The 25,561-nt window shown below is 39.7% G+C and overlaps 1 protein-coding gene across 6 annotated transcripts in view; it reads right to left on the bottom strand.

Moving 5' to 3' along the window:
* Nucleotides 1-25,561, bottom strand: part of RPS6KC1 (ribosomal protein S6 kinase C1) — a 197,226-nt gene that overhangs the window by 61,027 nt on the left and 110,638 nt on the right. For 5 of the 6 annotated variants that reach the window (XM_049868346.1, XM_049868349.1, XM_049868347.1 and 2 more), the window contains 2 exons: nt 20,072-20,184; nt 11,740-11,832 (listed from right to left, as the gene is read on the bottom strand). In XM_049868346.1, the coding sequence (XP_049724303.1) occupies nt 11,740-11,832; nt 20,072-20,184 (206 nt within the window). The remainder of the gene's footprint in view (nt 1-11,739; nt 11,833-20,071; nt 20,185-25,561) is intronic. The other variant, XM_049868348.1, reaches the window with a different exon arrangement.

Raw genomic sequence — 25,561 nt, 5'->3', positions numbered from 1 at the left:
ATAATTAAAGATTCAATTCCTTTAATAGTCATTTAAAAAAAAAAAACTTTGCCGTCGATTCCAACTCATAGCAACCCTATAGGACAAAGTAGAACTTCCCCACAGGGTTTCCAAGGAGTAGCTGGTGGACTCGAACAGCCAAACGTTGGTTAGCAGCCGAGCTCTTTACCACTGCACCACCATGGCTCCTTAACAGTCATAAAGCGATTCAAATAATCTATTTCAGATTGGGTGAGTTGTGGTAGTTTGTAGTTTTATAGGAATTGGTCTATTTCAGCTATGTATACAGAGTTGTTTGTAGTATTCCTTTATTATCCTTTTAATGCCTGGTATATGTCCTACAGGGTCGCTATGAGTAGGAATCGACTCATCGACAGTGGGTTTTTTTTTTTTTTTTAATATGTCCCATGGACACTTGGAAAAAATGTGGATTCTGCAATTGTATACCATGTTCTACAAATGTTGATTAGATCCTGTTGGCTGATGGTCCCGTTGGGTTCTTCTGTGTCCTTACCAATTTTTTATTTGTTCTATCAATTATTGAAAGAGGGTGTTGAAGTCTCCAACTATAATCCTGGATTTGTGTATTTCTCCTTTCAGTTCTGTAAGTTTTTGCTTCACATATTTCAAAAAACTGATGTTTGATGCATACACATTAGAATTGCTATGTCTTCTTGGCAGATTGACCCCTTTGTCATTATATAATGTCCCTCTCTGCCTCTGGTCATTTTCCTTCTCTGAAGCCTACTTTATCTAATATTAATAAAGCCATCCTGATTTCCTTTGATTAATATTTGCAAGACATACCTTTGTCCATCCCTTTACTTTCAACCTACCTACATCATTATATTTTAAGTGAGTTTCTTGTAGACACAGTATAGTTGGGTCAGGTTTTTCATTCACTCTGCAATATCTGTTTTCAATTTGTGTATTTGGACTATTTATATTTAATCTAATCATTGATGAATTAGGGTTTAAGTTTGCCAGGTTATTTTGCTTGTTTTCTGTTTGTTCTCTCTGTTTTCTTTTTTCTGCCTTCTTGTAGGTTACTGTAACACTATTTAGACTTTCATTTTGGTTTATCTATAGTGTCCTTGAGTGTATCTCTCTGTATAGCTTTTTCAGTGGTTGTTCTAGTTATTTCATTATACACACATAACTTATCGTAGTCTACTAGTATCATCATTTTACCATGTCATGCAAAGTGTAGAAATCTTAGTTCTCTTCATGTCTTTTTATTTTCCCCCGTTGATAATATAATTATCATAAATATTTCCTTTACATGCATTTAGAACCACATCGGACAGTGTTAAAATTTCCATAAAACATGATCTAGAAAATTCAAGAGGAGAAGGAATGTCTGTTGTATTGGTCGATTTTTACTCTTTCCATTGTTCTTCCTCCCTAATATTTCAAAATTCCTTTCTTTATAATTTCCTTTCTGTTTAGAGAATTTCCTTTAGCTATTCTCTCAGGATAGAGATTTGCTGGCAACAAATTCTCTTAGTGTTCGTCTATCTGAGAATGTGTTCATTTCCCCCTTCATTCCTAAAGGACGTTTTCACTGAATGTAGAATTCTTGGTTGACAAAATTGTACTTTCAGCATGTAAAAATGTTGGGACACTTCCTTCTGACCTCCATGGTTTCTGATGAGAAATCACTGTCATTAGAATTGTCTGTCTTATACAGGTAAAGTGCTGTACCTCTAGCACAGCTTTCAATCATTACAGTGAGCCTTGCCATACATTTCTTTGGATTTATCCTGTTGCGTTGTTGTTGTTGTTAGGTGCTCTCCAGTCGGTTCTGACTTATAGTGACCCCATGCACAAGAAAATGAAACACTGCCAGGTCCTGTACCATCCTCACAATCGTTGCCACATTTGAGCCCACCATTGAAGCCACTGTGTCAATCCACCTTGTTGAGGGTCTTTCTCTTTTCCTCTGACCCTGTACATTACCAGGCATGATGTCCTTCTCCAGGGATTGATCCCTCTTGACAACATGTCCAAAGTATGTAAGACAGTCTTATCATCCTTGCTTCTAAGGAGCATTCTGGTTACACTTCTTCCAAGACAGATTTGTTCGTTCTTTTGGCAGTCCGTGGTATATTCAATATTCTTCGCCAACACCACAATCCAAAGGCATCAATTCTTCTTCAGTCTTCCTTATTCACTGTCCAACTTTCACACGCATATGGTGTGATTGAAAATACCACGGCGTGGGTCAGGGGCACCTTAGCCTTCAAGGTGACATCTTTGCTTTTCAACACCTTAAAGAGGTCCATTGCAGCAGATTTTCCCAATGCAATGCATCTTTTAATTTCTTGACTGCTGCTTCCACGGGTGTTGATTGTGGAACCAAGTAAAATGAAATCCTTGGCAACTTCAATCTTTTTTCTGTTTATTATGATGTTGCTTATTGGTCCAGTTGTGAGGGTTTTGTTTTCTTTATGTTGAAGTGTAGTCTATACTGAAGGCTGTGGTCTTTGGTCTTCATTACTAAGTGCTTCAAGTCCTCTTCACTTTCAGCAAGCAAGGTTGTGTCATCTGCATAATGCAGGTTGTTAATGAGTCTTCCTCCAATCCTGATGCCCCATTCTTCTTCATATAGACCAGCTTCTAGGATTATCTACTCAGCATACACATTGAATAGATATGGTGAAAGGATACAACCCTGACGCACACCTTTCCTGACTTTACACCAATCAGTATGCCTTTGTTCTGTCCGGACAACTGCCTCTTGATCTATGTAAAGGTTCCTCACAAGCACAATCAAGTGTTCTGGAATTCCCGTTCTTCACAATGTTATCCATAATTTGTTATGATCCACACAGTCGAATGCCTTTGCATAGTCAATAAAACACAGGTAAACATCCTTCTAATATTCTCTGCTTTCAGCCAGGATCCATCTGACATCAGCAGTGATATCCCCGGTACCGCGTCCTCTTCTGAATCCAGCCTGAATTCCTGGCAGTCCCCTGTCGATATACTGCTGCAGCTGCTTTTGAAGGAACTTCAGCAAAATTTTGCTTACGTGTGACCCTAATGGTTTTGTTCTATAATTTCCACGTTCAGTTGGATCACCTCTCTTGGGAACAGGCATAAATATGAATTTCTTCCAGTCAGTTGGGCAGGAAGCTGTCTTCCATATTTCTTGGCACAGACGAGTGAGCACCTCCAGTGCTGCATCTGTTTGTTGAAACATCTCAATTGATACTACGTCAATTCCTGGAGCCTTGTTTTTCACCAATGCCTTCAGAGCAGCTTGGACTTCTTCCTTCAGTACCATCGGTTCCTGATCATATGCTACTTCTTGAAATGGTTGAACATCAACTAATTCTTTGTGGTATAATGACTCCATGTGCTCCTTACATCTTCTTTTAATGCTTTCTGCGTTGTTTAATATTTTCCCCATAGAATCTTTCACTATTGGAACTCGAGGCTTGAATTTTTTTCTTCAGCTCTTTCAGCTTGAGAAATGCCGAGCGTGTTCTTCGCTTTTAGTTTTCTATATCCAGGTCTTTCCACGTGTCATAATACTTCTCTTTGTCTTCTTGAGCCACCATTTGAAATCTCCTGTTCAGTTCTTTTACTTCATCATTTCTTCCTTTTGCTTTAGCTGCTCGACGTTTGGGAGCAAGTTTCAGAGTCTCCTCTGACATCCATCTTGGTCTTTTCTTTCTCTCCTGTCTTTTCAATGACCTCTTGCTTTCTTCATGGATGATGTCCTTGATTTCATTCCACAACTCATCTGATCTTCGGTCATGAGTGTTCAACGTGTCAAATCTATTCTTGAGATGGTCTCTAAATTCAAATGGGATATACTCAAGGTTGTATTTTGGCTCTCATGGACTTGCTCTGATTTTCTTCAGTTTCAGCTTGAACTTGCATATGAGCAATTGATGGTCTGTTCCACAGTTGGCCCCTGGCCTCGTTCTGACTGATGATATTGAGCTTTTCCATTGTCTCTGTTCTGTCCACAGATGTAGTTGATTTGATTCCTGTGTGTTCCACCTGGTGAGGACCATGTGTATAAAACCAAAACCAAACCTGTTGCTGTTGACTCCAACTCATAGCAACCCTAGAGGACAGAGTAAAATTGTCCCATAGGGTTTCCATGGAGCGCCTGGTGGATCTGAACTGCTGACCCTTTGGTTAGCAACCGTAGCTCTTAACCACTAACGCCACTAGAGTCTCCTCCATGTGTACAGTCTCCATTTATGTTGGTGAATAAACGTATTTGCAATGAAGAAGTCACTGCACTTGGAAAATTCTATCATTCGATCTCCGGCATTGTTGCTATCACCAAGGCCATACTTTTCAACTACTGATTCTTCATCTTTGTTTCCAACTTACACATTCCAATCACCAGTAATTATCGATGCATCCTGACTGCACGTTCGATCAATTTCAGACCGCAGAAGCCGATAAAAATCTTCAATTTCTTCACCTTTGGCCTTAGTGGTTGGTGCATAAATTTGAATAATAGTCATATTAACTGGTCTTCCTTCTTGGTGTACGGATATTATCCTATCACTGACAGCACAGTACTTCAGGTTAGATCATGAAATGTTCTTTTTTGACAATGAAGGCAACACCCATTCCTCTTCAAGTTGTCATTCCCAGCATAGTAGACTATATGATTATCTGATTCAAAATGGTCAATATCAGTCCATTTTAGCTCGCTAATGCCTAGGATATCAATGTTTATGCATTCCATTTCTTTTATAATTTCCAATTTTCCTAGATCCATACTTCGTACATCCCAGGTTCTGATTATTAATGGAAGTTTGCAGCTGTTTCTTCTCATTTTGAGTCATGCCATATCAGTAAATGAAGGTCCTGAAAGCTTGACTCCACCCACATCATTAAGGCTGACTCTACTACCCTGAGGAGCCAGCTCTTCCCCAGTCATCTTTTGAGTGCCCTCCAACCTGGGGGGCTCATCTTCTGGCACTATATCAGATCATGCATGTTCCACTGCTATTCGTAAGGTTTTCACTGGCTAATTCTTTTCATAAGTAGAATGTCGGGTCCTTCTTCCTCGTCTGTCTTACTGCAAGACAGACTAGGAAGAAGGATACTGTTAGGAGTTCATTTAATTTCATAAATCTGTCGGTTTATGTCTTTTGCCAAATTTAGGAAATTTTCAGCCATTATTTCTTCAAATACTTTTCAGTCTCATCTTCTTTCTCTTCTCCTTCTGTGACTCTAAATGTTAGATCATTTGATTTAGTCCCACAGGTTACTGAGGCTCTGGTCATTTTTATTTTTTTCAATGTATTTTTCTCAGTTGTTCAGACTAAGTAATTTCTATTGTTCTATCTTTAAGTGCAAAGACTCTTTCTCTCTCCTATTCATTCTGCTATTAATTCCACCAAGTTGTTTGTTGTTCTTGTTTTACTTTTCAGTTCTAAAACACCTATTTGGTTTTTCTTTGTATCTTCTATATCTCTGCCGACACTTTCTAGTTTTTTGTTGAGGCTTTCAATTTTTTCATTTGTTTTGAGTATATTCAGAACTGGTCAATGAAGCATTTTTATAATGGCTGCTCTAAAGTCCTTGTCAGAAAATTCTAACCTCTGTGTCATTTTAGTGTTGGTATCTGTTGGTTGTCAGTTTTCACTGAAGTTGACATCTTCCTGGTTCTTGATATGATGAGTGCTTTTCAACAGAAACCTGGGAATTTGTAGTATTATGTTATGAGACTTTGGATCTTATGTACTGTATTTTACGCAAATAACGTGTGCCTTCTACGTTCGTTTGTCAACCACTTTCTCCCCTCGTGAGATATTTTCATAAGCGTGGCTATGTGAATTTTCCACATGTTGCTGTAAAAAATTTAGCATAGCACGTTTATGGAAATACCTCAAGGGGGAAGGGCACGGTTGGAAACAAACGTAGAAGGTGCGTGTTTTTGTGTAAAAAATATAGTAAATCACTTATCAATCCTCCTCTAACACCAGTCCAATGGGGGTGGGGGGTGAAGGTGCCAGCTTATTACTTCCAGGTGGAGGTGGTAGTTCAGTTTTCCCACTTGGCTTTCACTGATACCCATAGGAGGAGAGGGTGACTCCTTGTTACTGCCAGGTGGAAGAGTTCAAGCCTCCACTGATGCTACCCTGGCCAGGAGGGGCAAGGACACCTCATTACTTCTCAACTGACACCACATGGGGGTGGCTTCTTTAACACTGGGCAGTGATCTAAGTCCTGGACCTCCACTAGGTCTCCTCTGACACCACCCCAGTGGAGCAGGAAAGGAATGCCTCATTAGCACCAGCTGGGACTGAAAGCCTAAACTCCCTACATGGTGTCAACTCCCCACTTTGCCTTCCCTGGCATCACCCCAACAAGGGGTTTGGGGCACCTTGTTACAGCCTGGCACGGAGGGAAGTCTAGGCTCCCCACTTCGCCTTCGCTAAAAGGGGTAGGAGTAGGAACACCATTTTTCCTATGGTGCTTGCCTAGAGTAGAGCAGTTATTGTCTAAAAGTTCTCAGTCTTGCCAAGTGAACCTTTTTCTTTTCCTTTGGCTAGAAACAACAGGCTTTTCTTGGGTCTGCTTTTTTTGTCTGTATCTACTGGCTTTTCCAAGTTGCCAGATTCTCCGGTATCCTGTCTGGGATATACGAGGCAAAAAGAAAACTGAAGGAACTCACTGCCACGTAGTTCTTTCGGTTCCAAGGTCACTAGCCAATCTTCCTTCTTTCCACTTCTCAGACTCTTCTTACGTTTATTCACTATACAATGTCCAGAGATTTTTAGCTGTACTTAGTGAAGGACTAGGGTACAGTACATCTACTATATCTTTCCAGAAGCTAAAATCTAACATACTGTGATTTGATATCACTGAAGATACCAGGTAATATTTTTACAACACTGTTTAAATAAAGGACAAATATTTATAAATCCAGTTCAACCCAATGTTCCCTCAATGAGCAAATACCCAAATATTGATGCTTCTATGTTCCCAGGGAGAACAGTTTTTTCTATAAAGCATCATAGAAGATATTACTTGGGCATCTGGGGAAACAAAAAATACCAATCTTTTTCATTATTTACTCAATTTGAAAAATTTCTACAAATTTACTCAATCATATTTTAGCTGCAAAGTAGAAAATCCTGCATTTTTCCAATGCCTGGTCAACCTAAGAATTCTGCCTGTAAAGCATCAGATAAAGTTGGGATGCTATCTTGATTATAAAATGCCAAGGTACGCGACCTGATAAATCCTGATAGCTTTATAAAGTATGTGGCATCTGTTACAACAATGACTTGACCTCTTATGTTAATCAAGCATCCTATGTGTTTTCTAGGAGTGATAACAAATTTGGGCAGTACAGTCATACCATCTTCAACATTCTTCCTATGAGCTCTACACACACACACACAGTATGACTCACTGGCCACAACAAACCAGAAGAGCTAGAAGGGGATCAAATTTTGGAATTATTACTCTGTGTTCAAGCTAGTGTTTTTCTTAGTCTTTTTTGTTTGTTTGTTTTGCTTTTACTTTGAAATAACTATAGACTCACAGGGAGTTATAAGAATATCACAGGTTCCTTTAGCCTTTTAACAGATAAATTATAAAACAGTAGTCTTTCTCAGAAACTCTCTTCGCCCTAGGGCATCTTAATATCGACTACCAATCCGGATTTCTATCTCAACTGCAAATTATTTATATAAAGACAATCCCAAGACACACATAAACATATACACACTCCATACCTTCACACCACACACACACACAAACGTGTAGGGTTGCCCCCACACATGCACAAACTCCTGTGAACGTGCCACAACCCACCTTCATCATCCCACTGTGTTTTATGCTGATTTCAACCTTCCCCTACTATTGTTGTGTGAAAAGTATTAGTAAATGAATCCGAGGGTTAGAAGAACTCTTACGAAGTCATCTAATGTAAAAACTCATTCAGTGCTTGAACGCCCTCCATAAGGCCACCATCAGTGGTTCTTCAGCCTTTATTTGAGAACCCCTAATGACAAGGGAGCCCTGGTGGCGCGGTGGTTTAAAGTTTGCTGCTAACCAAAAAGGTGGCAGTTCAAATCCGCCAGCTACTCCTTGGAAGCCCTATGGGACAGTTCTACTCTCCTATAGGATCACGAAGGAAACCCTGGTGGCGTAGTGGTTAAGTGCTACAGCTGCTAACCAAGAGGTCGGCAGTTTGAATCTGCCAGGCGCTCCTTGGAAACTCTATGGGGCAGTTCTACTCTGTCCTATAGGGTCGCTAGGAGTCGGAATCAACTCGACGGCAGTGCGTTTGGTTTTTGGGTTTATAGGATCACTATGACTAGGAATCGACTCAAACAGCAACTGGTTTGTTCTTGTTTTTTGTTTTTTTTGGTTAATGACAAGAAACTCTTAAGATCTAAGGAGTCCACCACCTTTGGTCAAGCCTAATTTTTGATAGGTATTTCCAACTGTGAGCCAAAATGTATTTCTCTGAAACTTCTACTTATTTCATTCTAGTTGTATCCTGTGGTGATATTAATAAACAAGTCCTTCACAACCATTTCCCCAGGGAAATCAGACCCAAGATGATTCCGGTTCGCACCTGTTGTTCCAGCATCCTTTATATCATCTTTTACCCCCAAAAGTGTCCCGATTTGAACGATAAATGTTACAGTCACTCAATCCAGGACACTCCTTCAAATATCTGAAGGCCACATGTCTCATAACGTTCAACGTCCTCTCGTTTTTTAGCTGCTATTCATATGACGTGATTTTGAGGACCTTCATCAGCCTTAAATCATTCTTGCTTCTGAGTGTACACCAGCTTATCTACATTCCAAGAGCACTAATGCTTAAATTTCTTGTTGCATATCTAGTTAGCAAAGGATTTTATAACAGCAATTAAAGAACGGAAAGCTATTTATTTCCCTTTGAATAGTAGACCAAGACACAGTTATGGAATCACTGTCCTTATGCATAAAGACAAGAAGCCCTGGTGGCACAATGCTTAAGCGCTCAGCTGCTAACCAAAAGTTGGCAGTTCAAGCCTGTTCAGTGGCTCTGCAGGAAAAAAGGCCTGGTCATTTGCTCCTGTAAAGATTACAGCCTAGGAAACCCTATAGGGCAGTCTTACTCTGTCATATTGGGTCACTCTGATTCAAAAATCAACTTGACTGCACCTAACAACAACAGCAGTGAAGACCTTCAGAATGGTCACTTTGTAGAATGGTCGCAGGTAGCAGTCTCACATTGCACCAGTAGGTGTCACTCTTTATATGACACACTCTAGTAACTCAAGTTTCAATTCAACAAACATTTACTGAGCACCCACTATGTGCCTGCGTGGTCCTAGGTGCTGAGAATATAGCGGTAAACAAGAAAGACACAATCTTATTCTCATGGAGCTCACATTCTAGATTTTAGTGTACAAATCTGCTTTATTCTCTATATAAAAGTTTGTAAAAACTCTACCCCTAAGGAAATTTTATTTTCCTAATCCAACAGGTAACAACACTCAACCCTTAAAGAGCTAACGCTGTAACAAAACAGAATGAGAGAAACTGTGTTGTTGGGGCTGGACTAATGCACCGTGTATTTTCTAGCCTTTTGATTTATTCGACACTTTTCTTGCAAACTTGAAGTTTCTAAAACCCAAATTTTAAATATTTCTCAGTATAATGAGAAGGAATTTATCTTTAAAAAATTTTTCCATTTTTGAAAAATCCACGTATTCATTTTTTGCAATGAAGACGTATTATAAATTCTAAAAGATTTTTTGCAAAGCTTATTAATTCTCAAAATACATATTTCCCCATCTCTACTTAGAAAAGTTAGATGTCACCTTCTAAACACCAAACACCTCCCAGGTTAAAGAGAGCAGACACTAATAAATTATACCTCAGTATACAATTGAGGAATTCCTCCACCGTCAAAAGTCCCTTGTCTGTAAAAACCTCTGAGACTCAGGACTTCGAGGTAACTTACGCATGATTAGATAATAGCAACAAATGATGACATTCTAACAAGAAAAAAAAAAAAAAAAACCAGATCCGAGAGCAGAGGCAGACACCGTACATCAAGAAGGCGTACTTGCCGCACAGAAACCTAAGAACCTAGAACTGTTCAGTTCTATTTTGCTTCCATCTATTCTCAAACAGAATAGTCTCCAAACCGGAAAGCCTAGAGAAAACAGGGTTAAAGAAACTCTTTAGGGTCTAAAAAAACAATGTCCTCCTATTTAGAATTCCTTAGGTTCAAATTTCAGTCAATATAAAACTTATTTGGGGCGGGGGGAGGGAGGACACTCATAAGGATTTAATGACACTGACAGTGTGACATAACTTCCAGCCTAAAGCCCCCCTCAGAGCACCTCAAGGTGTCACTGTCTGACTTGCCTGAGGTACACTCCACACTGTCAATTTATGTGTGGGATCACCTGCAGCCTTTACTACACAAAAAGTACTCAACCAACATTAAGTTACAGGACACCAGAGTGCTTCATAAGAGATAGCTAATGGTGAAAAAGACCGAAGTTAAATTATACCTTAATATTAAATAAGGCACTTTCTTTTACTTTGAATGGCAAAGTGGTGGTTGACCAAATATATTAAAATACAGTACTTAAGATATGGCTTATTGGCTATAGTGCTTAAATTACCCTTGTAAACTATCTACAGGCCCAGCATAATTAATATTTTGCATATCTGGGATGCCACCAAATTTGGGTGCAGTATCTTTGTTAGCTCAGTATTTCTATCCAAGTTTAAAAGTATGTGGGTTGGGAGGGGGAGAACAGTAGCTTTTGGAACCAAGAAGATCTCGGTATACATTCCAGGAACCCTGATGGCGCAATGGTCAAGCACTTGGCCACTAAAACCAAAAGGCTGGAGGTTTGAAACCAACCAGCAACTCCGTGGGAGAAAAGATCTGGCAATCCGCTCCTGTAAAGATCACAGCCTAGAAATCCTATGGGGCAGTTCTACTCTGTCACATGGGGTCAACGGCATCACTACGAGTCAAAATTGACTCGACGGCACCCAACAACAACCCTGAATTAGCTATATGACTTCTGGGCAAGTTACTTCACCTGGTCTAAACATCAGTTTCTCCACCAAGATGCAAATAACAGGCTGTGGGAAGAAGAATATAAGATGTGTTATACCGAACGCCTAACAGAGGCCCTGACACAGAGTAGGTGTGGAATAACCCAAAGCCAAATGCACTGCCGCTGAGTCGATTCCAACTCACAGCAACTCCCCAGGACACAGCAGAACTGCCCCACAGGGTTTCCAAGGAACAACTGATGGACTCAAACTGCTGACCTTTTGGTTAGCAGCCGAGCTGTTAACCACTGCACCACCAGGGCTCCAGGTGCTCGATAAGTGCTAGTTATTAGGAGAATATCACTTTCCTTTTTGACCACTAGATTGACTATATCAGGTAACAATGAACAACAACTGACTCACGAGTTTAACTAACACAAAGTGCATCTTTACCTTGCCACACCATTTTTTAAAAACCAAGCACCTTACTAAACGACAACAAACACGCACCTTCTCCTTTAGCTCAAATATATTTTGCATGACCTTATATGAATTGCTTAGATAAAAGCCTTTTCTCTTCTGCTTTTGTTATTTCAAAGTGCAGATGTATTTGAGTCATTTTTCTCCTTTTGTTTCATATCCTTAAGATCCAAAGCTTCAAAGGCAGAATGTCAGCATGCAGTCGATTTATGACTGAACTCTTGAAGAGACACTGAAGAGTTACCTTGTCAATCACCCCAAGGACTCTGAAGGCCTTCAGCTCCTCGGCAGGGCTCCTTAGGTTCCAAGGGGGCCTTGAACTTAGTGATCCTGGAGGCTAATGGAAGATATCAAAGATTATACATCAATCAGGGAGGTACTTGAAGGAAGACTGCCTGCTGAAGCAAATGCCAGTCCAAAGGAAACTAAATTTATCCTAAATCAGAAAGTGGGAAGATGAAAGAAGGAAGTTTCTGTTTGTCTGCAATATAAAATTAAGAAAATCAAAAAGAAAAGAGTTGTAAGTAAATAAATCATGATAACATTGAAAACAAAATTTTAAAAAGAAAAATTAATGAGCTAATAGAGCTTTTAGAGCAATAATTCAATTCAGAACAGTGAACCTATAACAAAACTTTGAAACAAATGGATAACTGGACCAACAACCAGTCACAGCCTTGTATCTACCCCAGACGGTTCAGCAGTAACTGAGAATGGGAAGACCTAGAAGATGAGGGAGGAATGGGTAGACTTGGTGGGGAGGGACACAAGCCATTCTCCCTCATCATGAAATTAAAATCCTTTAATGTTACAATGTAAGTATACACGACATGTTTAACAGGGATTAGCAGACTCACGTTCATCCAAAAGAATTACCAATAATGGTAAAAAATTTGGAAACCCCAACATACGATGAATAATTAATAGACCTGAAGTTGCTTAAGCCTAGAAATGAGATGATTTACAGATGAAAAATACTTAAACATCTGTGCTATGAAAAATTTAGTCTGTTAGCTCCAAAAAAGACCAAAAAAAAAAAAAAAAATCAACGAATACAGAAATGGATACTTCAGCACCTACACAATAAAAGAATAATCCTAACTTTCCATCCATTGTTCTTAGTTTTTCTCTGTCAGTAAAACAAGACATTAAACTAGATGAACTCTTCAGACACCTCCATTTGGCATTTACAACCAGTGAGTAGTGCTAGATTCAGCCTTTTATTAAAATGATGATGCTACAAATGATGGCAGGAGACACAAAACCCTATTATATCCTTAAAACAGATTTTTTGTTGTCAAAAATCTATTAGAATATATAGGAAAGTTTTTCCCCAAAAGAGTGGAAGATAAAAATATCCTGATTAACCAAACACCATGGTTAGCAGTTATGAGATACCATTTTATTGAGACTTCAGGTCCTTGTGCAGACAATACCACGAGGCAGGAGCCCCATGAGAACAAGAAACGTGCCTCACTCATCCCTGCACTCACAGGGCCCAGCAGGTTGCTAGTGTTCAATTAGTTAGAAGGAGAGGGGAGAAATGAAACAGAGAATGGAGAGAGGAAGAAAGCAAGAGATTAGATAAATTAGGTGTCATTTACCACTGGGAAAACCGCAGCTTATAAAATTTTCTACAAGCAGCGATTCTAATGACTTTCCTTTTTTTTTGTCGGTTTTTAGGTTGAGTGAGCAAATGCCAGCTTCAACGTATCTGAAGAGGTCATGTTTGATGAACGGTAGTAAGACTTATTTTTTAAAGACACTTAACTTGAGAGGAAACCTGGTGGTGCTGTGGTTAAGAGCTACAACTACTAACCAAAAGGCTGACAGTTCAAATCTACCACGCACTCCTTGGAAACTCTATGGGGCAATTCTACTCTATCCTACAGGGTCGCTATGAGTCAGAATCAACTGGACGGCAAAGGGTTGACTTGAGAAAGCTGGTGATAGTGACAGCTGGACTAGGCAATAATAATTTTTTTAAGATTTGATTTAGACTCCCAGTGTAAGTTTAAAAAAAAAAACTAACATCTCACTTCATGAGGTGCTATGCTAGATATAAAACAGATACATATATCTCTGCCTCCTTAAAAGCTGGAAGTCTAAAGAGAACTTTTAAGTCTATACAAACTAAGATATTTTAATGTTATACACGTAAACAGATAAATAACACAAATACTATCTTCCAACTGATTAATTTACATTATCTCGTGATCCCCAGATAAGCAGAGTTCAGGATGGCTACGTGTGCATCTGTTGTCAGGAAGAGACAGTGAAAGGACCTTGACTGGAACTTCAGCTCCTCACTCTAATGCTGGTTGTCTTTCCATTGCACCACAAATACTGATAATTGGGAATTCATCTTCCTCTGCCCCAAATCAAGAAGTAAGAGCTGCTTGTGACTCTGGCAAAAAGAATGCTGGGAAAAGCTATAGGAGCAAAAGAACCCTTTAAAGGATATTTCATCCGTTACATTTATCTTTGAAAATATGACCAATGCCTCCAATATCTCGGCCTCCTACTTTATTTATTCCAGGTCAAAAGTTACCCTTCAAATTCCTGATACCATTGAATCTCTCAGTTTCCAAAAAATGTTATCAGCTCACTCTAGCAATTTCACCGGCAAAGAAAGCAAACTACAAAATCTGTTACAGAAACTTCCACAATAATGACTGTACCCATATGTGCATGATACGGGAAACGATATAAGCCATCAAAAGGCAGTCCCTAGCCTCAAGAAGTTCACCGTTGATTTGAGGAGATACGCCAAATATGTGAAGAGTTAACAATAAAACATTGTTTTTAAAAAAATGTAGGACAGCAGAAGTCAGTCACTGGTTGGTGTGTAATGAACTGTGGTCTCAGAAGGAAGTGGGACTTAAAAGCACTCTCAAAATGCTCAGAGGAAATTACGTCAGGAAACAAATGCTATACGTGTAGTGGGTCAGATGCAGACCTGATGGGGAAAATGCCCAAACTGGAAAACAGAGGAAAATAAAATTACATACTTAGGGTCAGTCAGATTTCACAGGCCTTGAATGCCAGAAGAAAAGTCTAGACTACGTTCCCTGGAGTCTAGACAGTCTTTATACCAGGAGGAGCCCAGTAAAAACAGTGGTTTGGACAGTTTCCTCCTGCAGAGAAGGGAAGGGGACACTGGAATGGGGAAAAACAAAGGCAGGGTGAGCATGAAAGCTCCCTTTCTACTCTAACTGCACCAAAAAGCTTCAGATCAGAGAAAAGCACAAAGAAAGATCATGAAATAAAACCATCAGTAAAAGGTCCTGTATTTCTTAGACAGTATGCACACTGAAAATCAGTAGAACCCTATAGATCTATTCTTTTCGGATGGCAAAAGTAAACCTGAATCTACAGAATTTAAGAGCTTGAAAGAGACCCTAGAGATCACGTACAACATTCTCTCTCACTTTTTTTTCGGAGGAGGAAACTAGAAGCAGCAGGGTTAAAGAACCTGTCCAAGATGAGGTAGCTAGGTAACTGGTAAGGAGGAACTAAATCTTACTCATAAAATAATATAACAACATTAAGGAAAACTTCGACCCAACACAAAAGTGGCGGGGGGGGGGGCAGTGTATTTCTAGGCAACAGGGCTGCTTTCGTGAATAAAAAAGTAAGATTTTCACTTATATTTATTAGCTCCTACAGCAGAGGAGTCCTGGTGGTGCAGCAGTTAAGAGTTCGGCTGCTAACCAAAAGGTCGGCCATTCAAATCCACCAGCTGCTCCTTGGAAACCCTACAGGGAAGTTCTACTCTGTCCTGTAGGGTCGCTATGAGTTGGAATAGACTCGACAGCAATGGATTACAGCAGAGGATGTCTAGAGAAGCAAGAAGTGGCTGTATTCAACTACACTGAAGCTAAATGCAGGGGCGAGGAGTGGGCGAGAGGCAAGAGTATCTGACGATCCAACAATCTTCAAAACCAGAGATGGCAAGTGCATTTCACTCAACTGATCCAGCCCATGGAAGACATCTCTGTTAATAATCTCTGTCTCAGAACTCTTCTCAATACGGTGCTTTTGGCAGCTACTACCAGGCCCTGGAAACCCTGGTGGCACAGTGGTTAAGAGCTGCAGCTACTAACCAAAAGGTCAGCAGTTCAAATCCACCAGGCGTTTCTTGGAAACCGTATGGGGCAGTTCTACTGTGTCCTATAGGGTCGCTAGGAGTTGGAATCGACTTGACAGCAATGGTTTTTTTTGTTTGTTTTTTACTGGGCCCTGAGAGCCCTGGTGGTGTAGTCGTTAGGAGCTCCATTGCTAACCAAAAGGTTGACAGTTGAAATCCACCAGCTGCTGTGAGGAGTGAGCTTCTTGGCTAGACACGCGAGATTATGTGGGCAGCCCCTGTCTGGAGGTGAGATGAGAAGGCAGAGGGGGACAGGAGCTGGCTGAAGGGACACAGGGAATATAGGGTGGAGAGGAGGAGTGTGCTGTCTCATTAGGGGGAGAGCGGCTAGGAGTACATAACAAGGTGTGTGTAAGTTTTTGTATGAGAGACTGACTTAATTTATAAACATTCGCTTAAAGCACAACTAAAAAAAAAAAAATCTACCAGCTGTTCCCTGGAAACCCTATGGGGCAGTTCCACTTTGTCCCATAGGGTCACTAGGAGTCAGAATCGATTTAACAGCAATACATTTGGTTTTTGGTTTACCGGTCCCTGGGTGGCACAAACAGTTTATGCTCGACTACTAACCTAAAGGTTGGCAGTTCAAACCCACCCAGCATCACCACGGAACAAAGGCCCAGCAATCTGCTTCTGGAAAGATCTTAGCCTAGAAACCCCTGTGGAGCAGTCCTACTCTCTAACACATGGGGTTGCCATGAGTTGGGATCAGCTCAATGGCAACAGGTTTGGTTTTTTGGTTTACCAGCGGATTAGAGTCGGCACACTAGTTAAAATCAGTTTACTATTCGTGATCTACATTCTCTAAGGGGTTTGGGGAATCTTATGCTTGTTTTTGTTTTGTTGGGGGTTTTTTATAGCTGCTGTTTAGGCTGCCCACAGTCTTTTTCACATTATTCTCTCAGTTTGATGACAGACTTCTCAAGGAGATCTAGCTCTCTGCTTACCACGTCTCAAACTGCAACATGCACACGCATCCCCGAGGAACGTGTTCAAGTGAAGATTCTGATTCAGTTAACATGTTAACACTAATACTGCTGGTCCACCACTGCATTTGAAGTGGGTTTAGTTGCTGTTGTTGTTGGGTAGACTCTGATTTATAGAGACCCCACGTGACACTGTAGAACTGCCCCAAAGAGTCTTCTTGGCTGTTATCTTTACACGAACTGAACGCCAGATCTTTGTACCTCAGAGGTGCTGGGTAGGCTCAAACCACCAACCTTTGGGTTAGCAGCTGAGTGCTTAACCATCGCACCTCCAGGACTCCTTTACTCCTCCTTAAATACCCTAGAGTAAGTCACCACTACTTGGGGAAAAATAAGTAACCAAGGGCAGAGGGAAGGCACTACAAAGAATGTATCGGGAACCCACACTCTGAACTACTAGTTTCTGAACGTGGCTTCACCCATAGATTTTTTTGCAAGGACTGTCACTGGCAACAAGTTGTTGCTGCTGCTGTGTGTCACCAAGTCAATTCCATCTCACAGCAACCATACAGGGGAGAGCAGAAGAGCCCCCACAGGGTTTCCCAGGCTGTCATATTTACAGGAGCAGATCGCCAGGTCTTTTCTCCCTCGGAGACACTGGTGACTTCCAACCACCTACCTTTTGGTTAGCAGCCAAGTGCTTAACCATTGCGCCACCACTGGCAACCTACTAATCTTCAATATCCAGTTTCCTAAGTCTCTTTTAGGTCACATCTCAAGCCTGACGCTTAATTGCGTCCTGTTACTGATTTAGAATGCCCTTGATTTCCACCTCTGCTTAGCCCATGTCCCACTGAGGGTGACAATATTTGTTTTAACATATTTTCTAAAGAAAAACTGAAAACTACCAACTAATAATACCAGCAAACAAAATGCACAAAGGAAGCATTTTCAATATTATTATAGTACTCGTACTCAAAATCCACAGAACATTCAGGACGGGCACATACTTGACATGTCAACGTCTACCCACACCTTGTAAGTGCACGATACAAACGTATCCACACTTCAGAAACCGCACCATCTTTTACATCCTAAATTTAGATCATTTACTGCCATTTTCTAAATTTCACTGATCTTGAATTTAAAATCCCTACAGCTAAAAACAGCAAAAAAAAAAAAAAAAAAAAGCTATTCCATATCTTTCCCAAGGAAATCCCCTTCTAATATTAATTCTTAAAACATTCAAAATCATTGACTTTTTTTTTTTTTTAAAGACCTGTCTCCTTCAGGTAAGACTTCAACTTTACATCAAACAAAGCTCATTTCCCTTTTGTCTGAAACCTGCTCCTTAAATTTTCTTGGAGTCTTTTAATAATGAAGAAAAGAAAAAGTAGGAGAGTGCTTTTGTTCCTTTTTATCCTTTTCTGAAGAAGATATTAATATGAGCAACTGAGACAGTCAGAACTTTTATATTTACCACTTAAGAGTCTCCCAAGTTCAATAAAGTGAAAGCTGAAACCATCAGAGAAGCCGTGGTAGAGGGAGTCATGGTTTAGACTACACCAAAGGGGAAAACAATAACCAACAAAAGTTCGAAAAACCAAAAAGGATTTATTTTCTTAATAGAACAGTCTAGAAATAAATGTTTACACATGTATAAAGTATCATTGCACAGAATCTAAGAGCTAAAGGAGCTTTAGAAATCTTTTCGTTGTGTTGTTTGAAATTGAGGCTCAGATATTTGGTTGAAGAAGTGAAATAACAAATTCATCAAGCTATTAAGAACCTCTAGAGGACATTTAACTTAAGTTATAGATAAGAAAATAATTAAGCACGCCCCTGACCAGTAAGTGCCAGGCTTAATAGAATAAAATACAGAAGAGAAAATAAAAACAAATGCTTAACATACAATAAAACCATCTTGCCTACTCTTGGCACTGAAAAAATTCTAGCATATTAAATCTGATTTAGTAAGTACCCCTTTTCACCCTCTCTAATATAATCTCCCATTATTATTCTACATGGCTCTTTAACTTTTGTTCCCTCAATTATGTATACACTTCAGGTCCTCAATCATGCTATGGGGTCTGGCAGAATAGAGTCTATGCCATCAGGTTTTGTGTAACTCCAAAGCATATCTAGTTTGTTAGAGTATACACTCAGAGCCCTAGTCAAAGGGTAATGACTCAATATACAACCTAATATAATCAGCTTTCCTATATTAGGCAAATAAATATATAAAGCCTTTTTTTTTTAGCTTTCAACTTGGAGAACAGAACCATGACGGACATTAGTCAGAATTTCCCTTTGAGTATACTTTCTAACGAAAATACAAGAGAGATCTAATACATGCAAGTGGATAGTAACAGGCAAGGAGGCTAGAGAAGAGTAGGCAAGGTGGTTTTCTTGTGCGTTAAGCATTTATTTTTACTTTCTCTTTTGTATTTTATTCTATTAAGCCTTATTGGTCAGGAGCATGCTTGGTTATTTTCTCATCTATAACTGAAGTAAAATGTCCTCTAGAGGTTCTTGACTAGCTTCATGAATTCATTATTTCTCTTCTTTAACCATCTTTGAGCCTCAATTATATTATTATCATGTCCATTTTTCAGATGTAGAAACTGAGGCTCTGAGGTGGGGTTAAGTATTATGTCCAGCTTTACTCGGCTTCAAGTGGTAGAGCTGGGATATGAACCAAGCCCGCCTGACTCTTAGACCAATGAAGAGAATAAACTAAACACTCCTCCCCATCTCCATACGATTCGTAAATTGTATCAGAAAAAAATTACTTTGATATTAAAGAAAAAAATAAAAGTTTCTTCTGGAAATTTACCAAATCCAGAAAGGTATGACATAAAAACAATAATAATCAACCAGAGATAGATAATACTAGAGGCAGCCCCCTGCCACCTAAATATCTCTGCTATAATTCTGCCTTTACGGTTCCAGCTGATCCATTGATCTCTACTTGCAGGACTTACACTTACAATGAAAGAAATTACCGTATTTTTCCACAAACAACACACCCCAAATAAACAATGTGCTCACACATGACGCACATAGCATGCCTAGGAAAATAACGAGTGAGGGGTTGCACAGCTGGAAAAAATCATACAACACGTGCATTATTTGTGTAACAATACAGTAGTTAAATACAACAGTTTTACCAAGAATCAGTAAAACTGTATAGGAATTGCATAGCAAATCATAATCTAACTTTTAAAAATCCAAATAGAGATAGATGTCTTGACAGTATAAGTTACTGATGGGGAAATTAGGGGGTAACAAAGGACCAAGAAGAGAAGGACAATGCAAGTCGCATTTTATTCCACTTTCAGTGATGTGCTTTAATGCTTTTCTTTCCACCAAGACATTTTAAGAAAATTATTGATAAAATTCCAAAGACCAAAATTCTCAAACATTCTAATTAGAAGTATAGCTGAGAGATAAGAGAGTACAAGTGGCTAAAGAAAATTCAAAATAAAACAAAAGCATACCTGTGATGAATCAAGCTGAGGCTTCCTGTAAAGGCCAGAGATACTCTCTGCCCGCATGAGATACTCCGCTGTTCTTCTCTTCACGGCTTCTCGGCGGGTAGGGCTCGACTCTCCTAGGAGGAGAGAACAAAAGTCTAGACATGTGGGGAATAAATAAACTTCTTTTACCCAATCTGAAGATTAACTTCCTTCTATCCAATTCACTGCTCGTTCACACTTGTAACAGAAAAGATATTCAAAACTAGAACAGACAAGTTATTAAAACATCAGCAAAGTCTAAAATATTACCCATGAATTTTATTTACTCAAATTCTGACACTCTCCTATTTAAATATGTATTGAGAATTTTACGTATTTCAGAAGATGAGTCAAAGATATAAGAAATGTTGTGTAAAGAGCTCAGACTAGTCCTAGTCCATACCATATAAAACTGTGCTTGTTAGCCTTCTACCTCAACGCAAGGATTTAGCTGCAATAGACGTTTAACGAGAACTGTGACCCAGATATGACATGCCACAGACTATGTAAAAGTACCACCAAACTGGAATGCAACTACGGAACTCTGAATTAATTCTAATTGATTTTTGTAAACTGAGTGCTTCTTTTCATTAGCAACAAACTCTTTGTGGCTCAGCTTACAACTGAAAACAAGAACGTGACTGAAATCCATGGACTATACAATTAGAACAAGTCGTTCACCCTACCTGGGTCTCAGTTTCCTCAATTCTAAACAAAGAGTATTCAAAGTGGCTTCCAAAGAACTCCTCAAGACCCTAGGGAAGAGAAGGCTAAAGCCCACGGGCCACTGGGCCCTCTCCTCTCCAGAAAGGACTGATACTACGTATTATCCCTTTTATATACCTGACTACCACATAAAATTTCATTTGAAGGAAGAGTTCCATAGCTAAAAATCAAAACGTTTCAAAACCACTAAACCATATGATATCTAAGATCCTTTTCATAAATAGCAGTGAACGCTATTCATGACTCATTTTTTTATGACAGCACTTGATACACAGTTTTATCCACTTTCTGGATAAAGTGAGCCGAAGAGCAAGCATCATACAGGGGAAACTGTTCCAGATTATATTCCAGAAACCCTGGTCACCTGAATCCTAGTTCTGCCTCTCACTAGTCATGTGACCTATAGTAAGTCACCTCAACTTTCAGAACTGCTTTCTCATTTCCTAAAATGGAATATACACCTCAAGCGATTGTGGAGATTAGAGACAACACACACAAACAGTGCTACCACACAAGTAGTCAGTCACTAGGAAACACCAAACTGTAAAATTTCTCAATTGGTTTTTGGTTTGAAAAATTGGTTTTTCTCTCAAAACCAAATACTGTTCCCTGAAATGAAATAAACTGAATTATTAGTAAAAGTAGATATTTTTCACCAAAAGACTGCTAGTGGAAAACCTCTTATTTCTGCCTGGAAGAGCATCTTCTCCCTGCTTCTTCTGGGAAATGTCCCTTTCCCCTCCCATCCCTGCCCCTCCACCGCACACCACCACCACCACCAACTCCAACCCTGTATTTGAATGAAAGCTGTTATCTTGTTACAGATCGTAGTCTCTCTAGCCACCACTGGTTAGCCAAAGGTAGCCACCCACCCCCCAGTCATAAACTGTGTCAATCACAGAACCCCACCCTCCTGGTCACAGCTAAAGAAGGGAGGAATTGGCCCAACACATACTGGGCTAATCAGTCCTCTGTCACTGAAGCTCAAAAGGAGTGGGAATTGCCAGCAGCCATAATTTCCGCCAATGTGAGAAAAGCCAATCGGAAAGGAGGAGGCAGACGGAGAAGCAGACGTGAGGCAAAATACGAAGTCCTAGTGTCACTACCCAAAAACCCAGTGCCATCGAGTCGATCCCGACTCATAGCGACCCTATCGGACAGAGTAGAACTGCCCCGTAGAGTTTCCAAGGGACACTAGTGTCCCTGATTTCAGACGAACCTACGTTCCTGCCCTTCCTGGCCTAAAGTAGTTCAAATTTGAGCTTTGTCACTTGCAAACCAAGGAATCCTGACTAACAGATTTCCAAGAAAACTGGAACGAAGTTGAGGTTGCAGTTTTGCTACATGACTTTACTTCCACAATCTTTGACTACTACTCCATCTCTTACGTTTTTTGAGTAATTCACTAATATAACTGGTCTTGGTGGGGAGAATACTGCTTTTTAACTCTAGAACAATTGACATTTAATTCTCTAATCAACTTCCACCCCTCAAATCTCAATTAAAACATCAGCATGCCTCCTGCTTCTGTCCTTAAAATTTACCAAATTTCTAAACCTAAGGTGTTAGACGTTTTTTTTCTTTTTTAATTCAGTTGAAAACTGGACAGAATTTCTTTGTGAAAATCACAATGTGCCACATAAATAACAAATATTCAGTATTTCCACACGCTGCCACTCCTTTGTCGGGGTCTTACCGTTAGGACTCTGTTATTCCCAGTATCATGGACTCTTCTCATTTTGGGATATGTCTTTCAAGTCCTAATCCCCCTTTAAAATTGGAGATTTATTAGGCTCAATTCTAGGAGAAATTAGGGCAACTTGAGTTTTTTAACTGTGTTTATTTTAGGCTTTCGTAAAAATTCAAAATTTGCTTTATTCAAGAAATCTACTGGATCCCAAAATAACATGAAATTCAAAAATTCCAAGACTGTGGAACACCTGGTTAGAGCTAGGGTTAAAGCCATATTTTGTAATCAAATCACTGTTTTTTAAACTTCTGGTTTTTCTGCTGCTTTCTAGGCAGTCTCCATAGTAGCAGAGAAACAAGAGCCAGAAGCCAGCACTTGAAATGGCTCCTGCTGGTGACGGTGGTTCCAACTCCCCTGAAACAAGGAAGTGGTGGAAACGTGAGAAGGCTTTTTAAGTGTAACATTAAACACGAAAACTATCACTCCTTCCTTCTCAGGTCCTTGAGAAGGGGATCAAAAACGCTAGCAGCAGGTCAGATACTAACCGAGGTTTGTGTGTACCAGAAGGACTGAACCTACAGAATTCTAAAATGATTCTACATGATTAAATTATTGATAAATGTGGCTTTAAAGAGCTTTTAATTGACAGATTTTACTTGTAAGGATGCTAAACTCCTTCGTTTCTTATCACCTGTTCTTCATTTTTAAAAATACATACACATATACCCACAATGATCATTTTTCACGAAAAACTAACCACGTAGACAATTCCGATTGCTGTCGGGTCGATTTCGACTCATGTGGCCCTACAGGACAGAGTATAACTGTCCCATAGCATTCCTAAGGCTGTAATCTTTACAAGGGCAGACTGCCACATTTTTGTCCTGTGGAGTAGCTGGTAGGTTCAAACCGCTGACCCTTAGGTTAGCAACCGACTGCTTAACCATTGCCGCACCAAGCTCCTGAGGTAGACACATAATGCTTTTCAAAGTGGACACATAGTTTAGTGTGAAAGCTTAACAACCTTTCTAGTCCTATCAGTGGGGACACGCAACACTCCGGTCCCGCCTCCCCGGATGCCACTGGCAAAGCGGCAATCCCTGTATGAATCAAGAATGAATAAATGAGCGAGAACGAGAAAAGAAGTGGCAAAAAGAAATGGAAGCTGTGAAGTAAAAACAGGATAGGTAAGAATACAGGAAAAAATAAACATGTTTATGGAAGGAAATCAAGACGGCATTGTTGAATATGGGCCAAAGATGAAGATTAAATCAATGTGGGACTTGAGAAAGGTGTCAGCCAGACCACAGAGCAGAACAGATACAGAAGGGAGAAAGGCCCATGATGGCAAACTCACAGAAGAAACAGGGCTAAGAGAGGTATATTTCATACTAAGCAAAGGAGAACAGGTCTTTCTAAGAAAAACCGGTCTCAATCATCCTTGTTACCCAAGACACATTTATCTGTTAAAAAAAAAAAAAAAAGGACGCATTTTTACCCATGAAACTAATGAAAATCACTTTCACAACCTAGAATGAAAAGTAATTCTTCCAATTCTATCATTCTACCCTTAGTCACTAAAATAATAATAATAATAAAGCTAACTCCCTATCCTTTATTCCACAAAGAAAAATGCTAGCAGAAGAACTGACCATGTTGGATTTCTTGAAAGACAACATGTGTATATCTGTACTTTACAGAAAATTTTAAGGGTATTTTGATTTTTACCACATGCACAGAACATAATCCCCACCTAAGGCTCTCCTCAGTCACATCTTGTTTTCTTACTGCCTCTATTTCTCTACTCCACAAATAACCTCCAACAGGTCCTGGGTCTTGGGTCACCGTGCTCTTGATCAAACGTGCTTGGTTTTCATTCAAATTTATCATATTAGAAAGAACATCCAAATCAACCTCGGTTTGCTGGAATGAGTTTTTGTCTGTTGTTACCTTTTTTTTTTTAACAACCTTAGTCACATAAAAGAATACTCCGGTTTCAGATGGCCTTGGTGGTTATAGTTTTTTTCAGTGCTGATTTATTATACTTTCTGCTGCTTTGTTCTTTTCAGGTACAGCCTACCATTTCTGCCTTATGTTAAGTGTGCTGACAACAAAAGGCAACCTTGGGAAGAACAGTAATTTATGGTTGTACGCATCTACAACAACTCTGGAGCCATCCATCCCTCCAGCACAATGAGAACGGTCACTCACGGAGTCACCCCCTACCCAAGTTTAACCGACCCCCTTAATGTTCCCCCAAAACCTAGTGTTATGTGACCCCTGGAAGTTCAAAGAGTCACTAAAGGATAGTAAAAGAGAAAGTCACCACAATATTCACGCTCAGGCGTTTGCCTCAATTATGCGTCCTTTCTGCGTGGTTCAGCAGTTTCTCTACTGACAGTAGAACAGAAAGAAAACGAGCAGATCGTTCAGTTACAGAGTCTTAAATGTCTACAGAAACAGACCTCTCTGAGACCCTATCATCCCTTTCTGCTACCTAGCTTATTTCTCTCTTGGCTTGCAATTTTATTAAAAAGGTGCCCTGGGTGGTGCAAACGGGTAACGCGCTGAGCTGCTAACTGAAACTCTGGAGGTTTGAGTCTACCGAGAGGCTCCTCAGAGGAAAGGCCACGGAGTTACTTTATCAGCCACTGAAAACCCTACGGAGCACAGTTCTACTCGGACACACACAGGGTTGCCAAGAGTCAGAATCAACTCAACAGCCATTGATTAATATTGGTTATTCAAAATACTAATCACCCACCAATGGTTCCCTTCAAAACAACACTCCCTGGGAAGTTTCTTAGTTATAATAAACTCTTGTCAAAATAATAATAATAATAATCTCTTAAATTCCTCTTACGTTGTAAAGTCATCTGGATTCTAAAAGATTAATATAAAAAGATTAAAGAGAGTTAATGAGGGGTATTGAAAGAAAAGGAAAAAAATCAAAAATAAGGAGCTAAAATTTTGTCTTAAGGGAATAAAAATGGAGGGAAAACTGGAGATGAAACACCACATAAATATGAGAGTTTTTTATCTGCCGTATTAGTAAA

This window comes from Elephas maximus, chromosome 24 (assembly GCF_024166365.1).
Source record: "Elephas maximus indicus isolate mEleMax1 chromosome 24, mEleMax1 primary haplotype, whole genome shotgun sequence".
Lineage (NCBI taxonomy): Eukaryota > Metazoa > Chordata > Mammalia > Proboscidea > Elephantidae > Elephas > Elephas maximus.
Note: the sequence above shows the minus strand (reverse complement) of the source record. Positions and strands in the feature narration are given on the sequence as shown.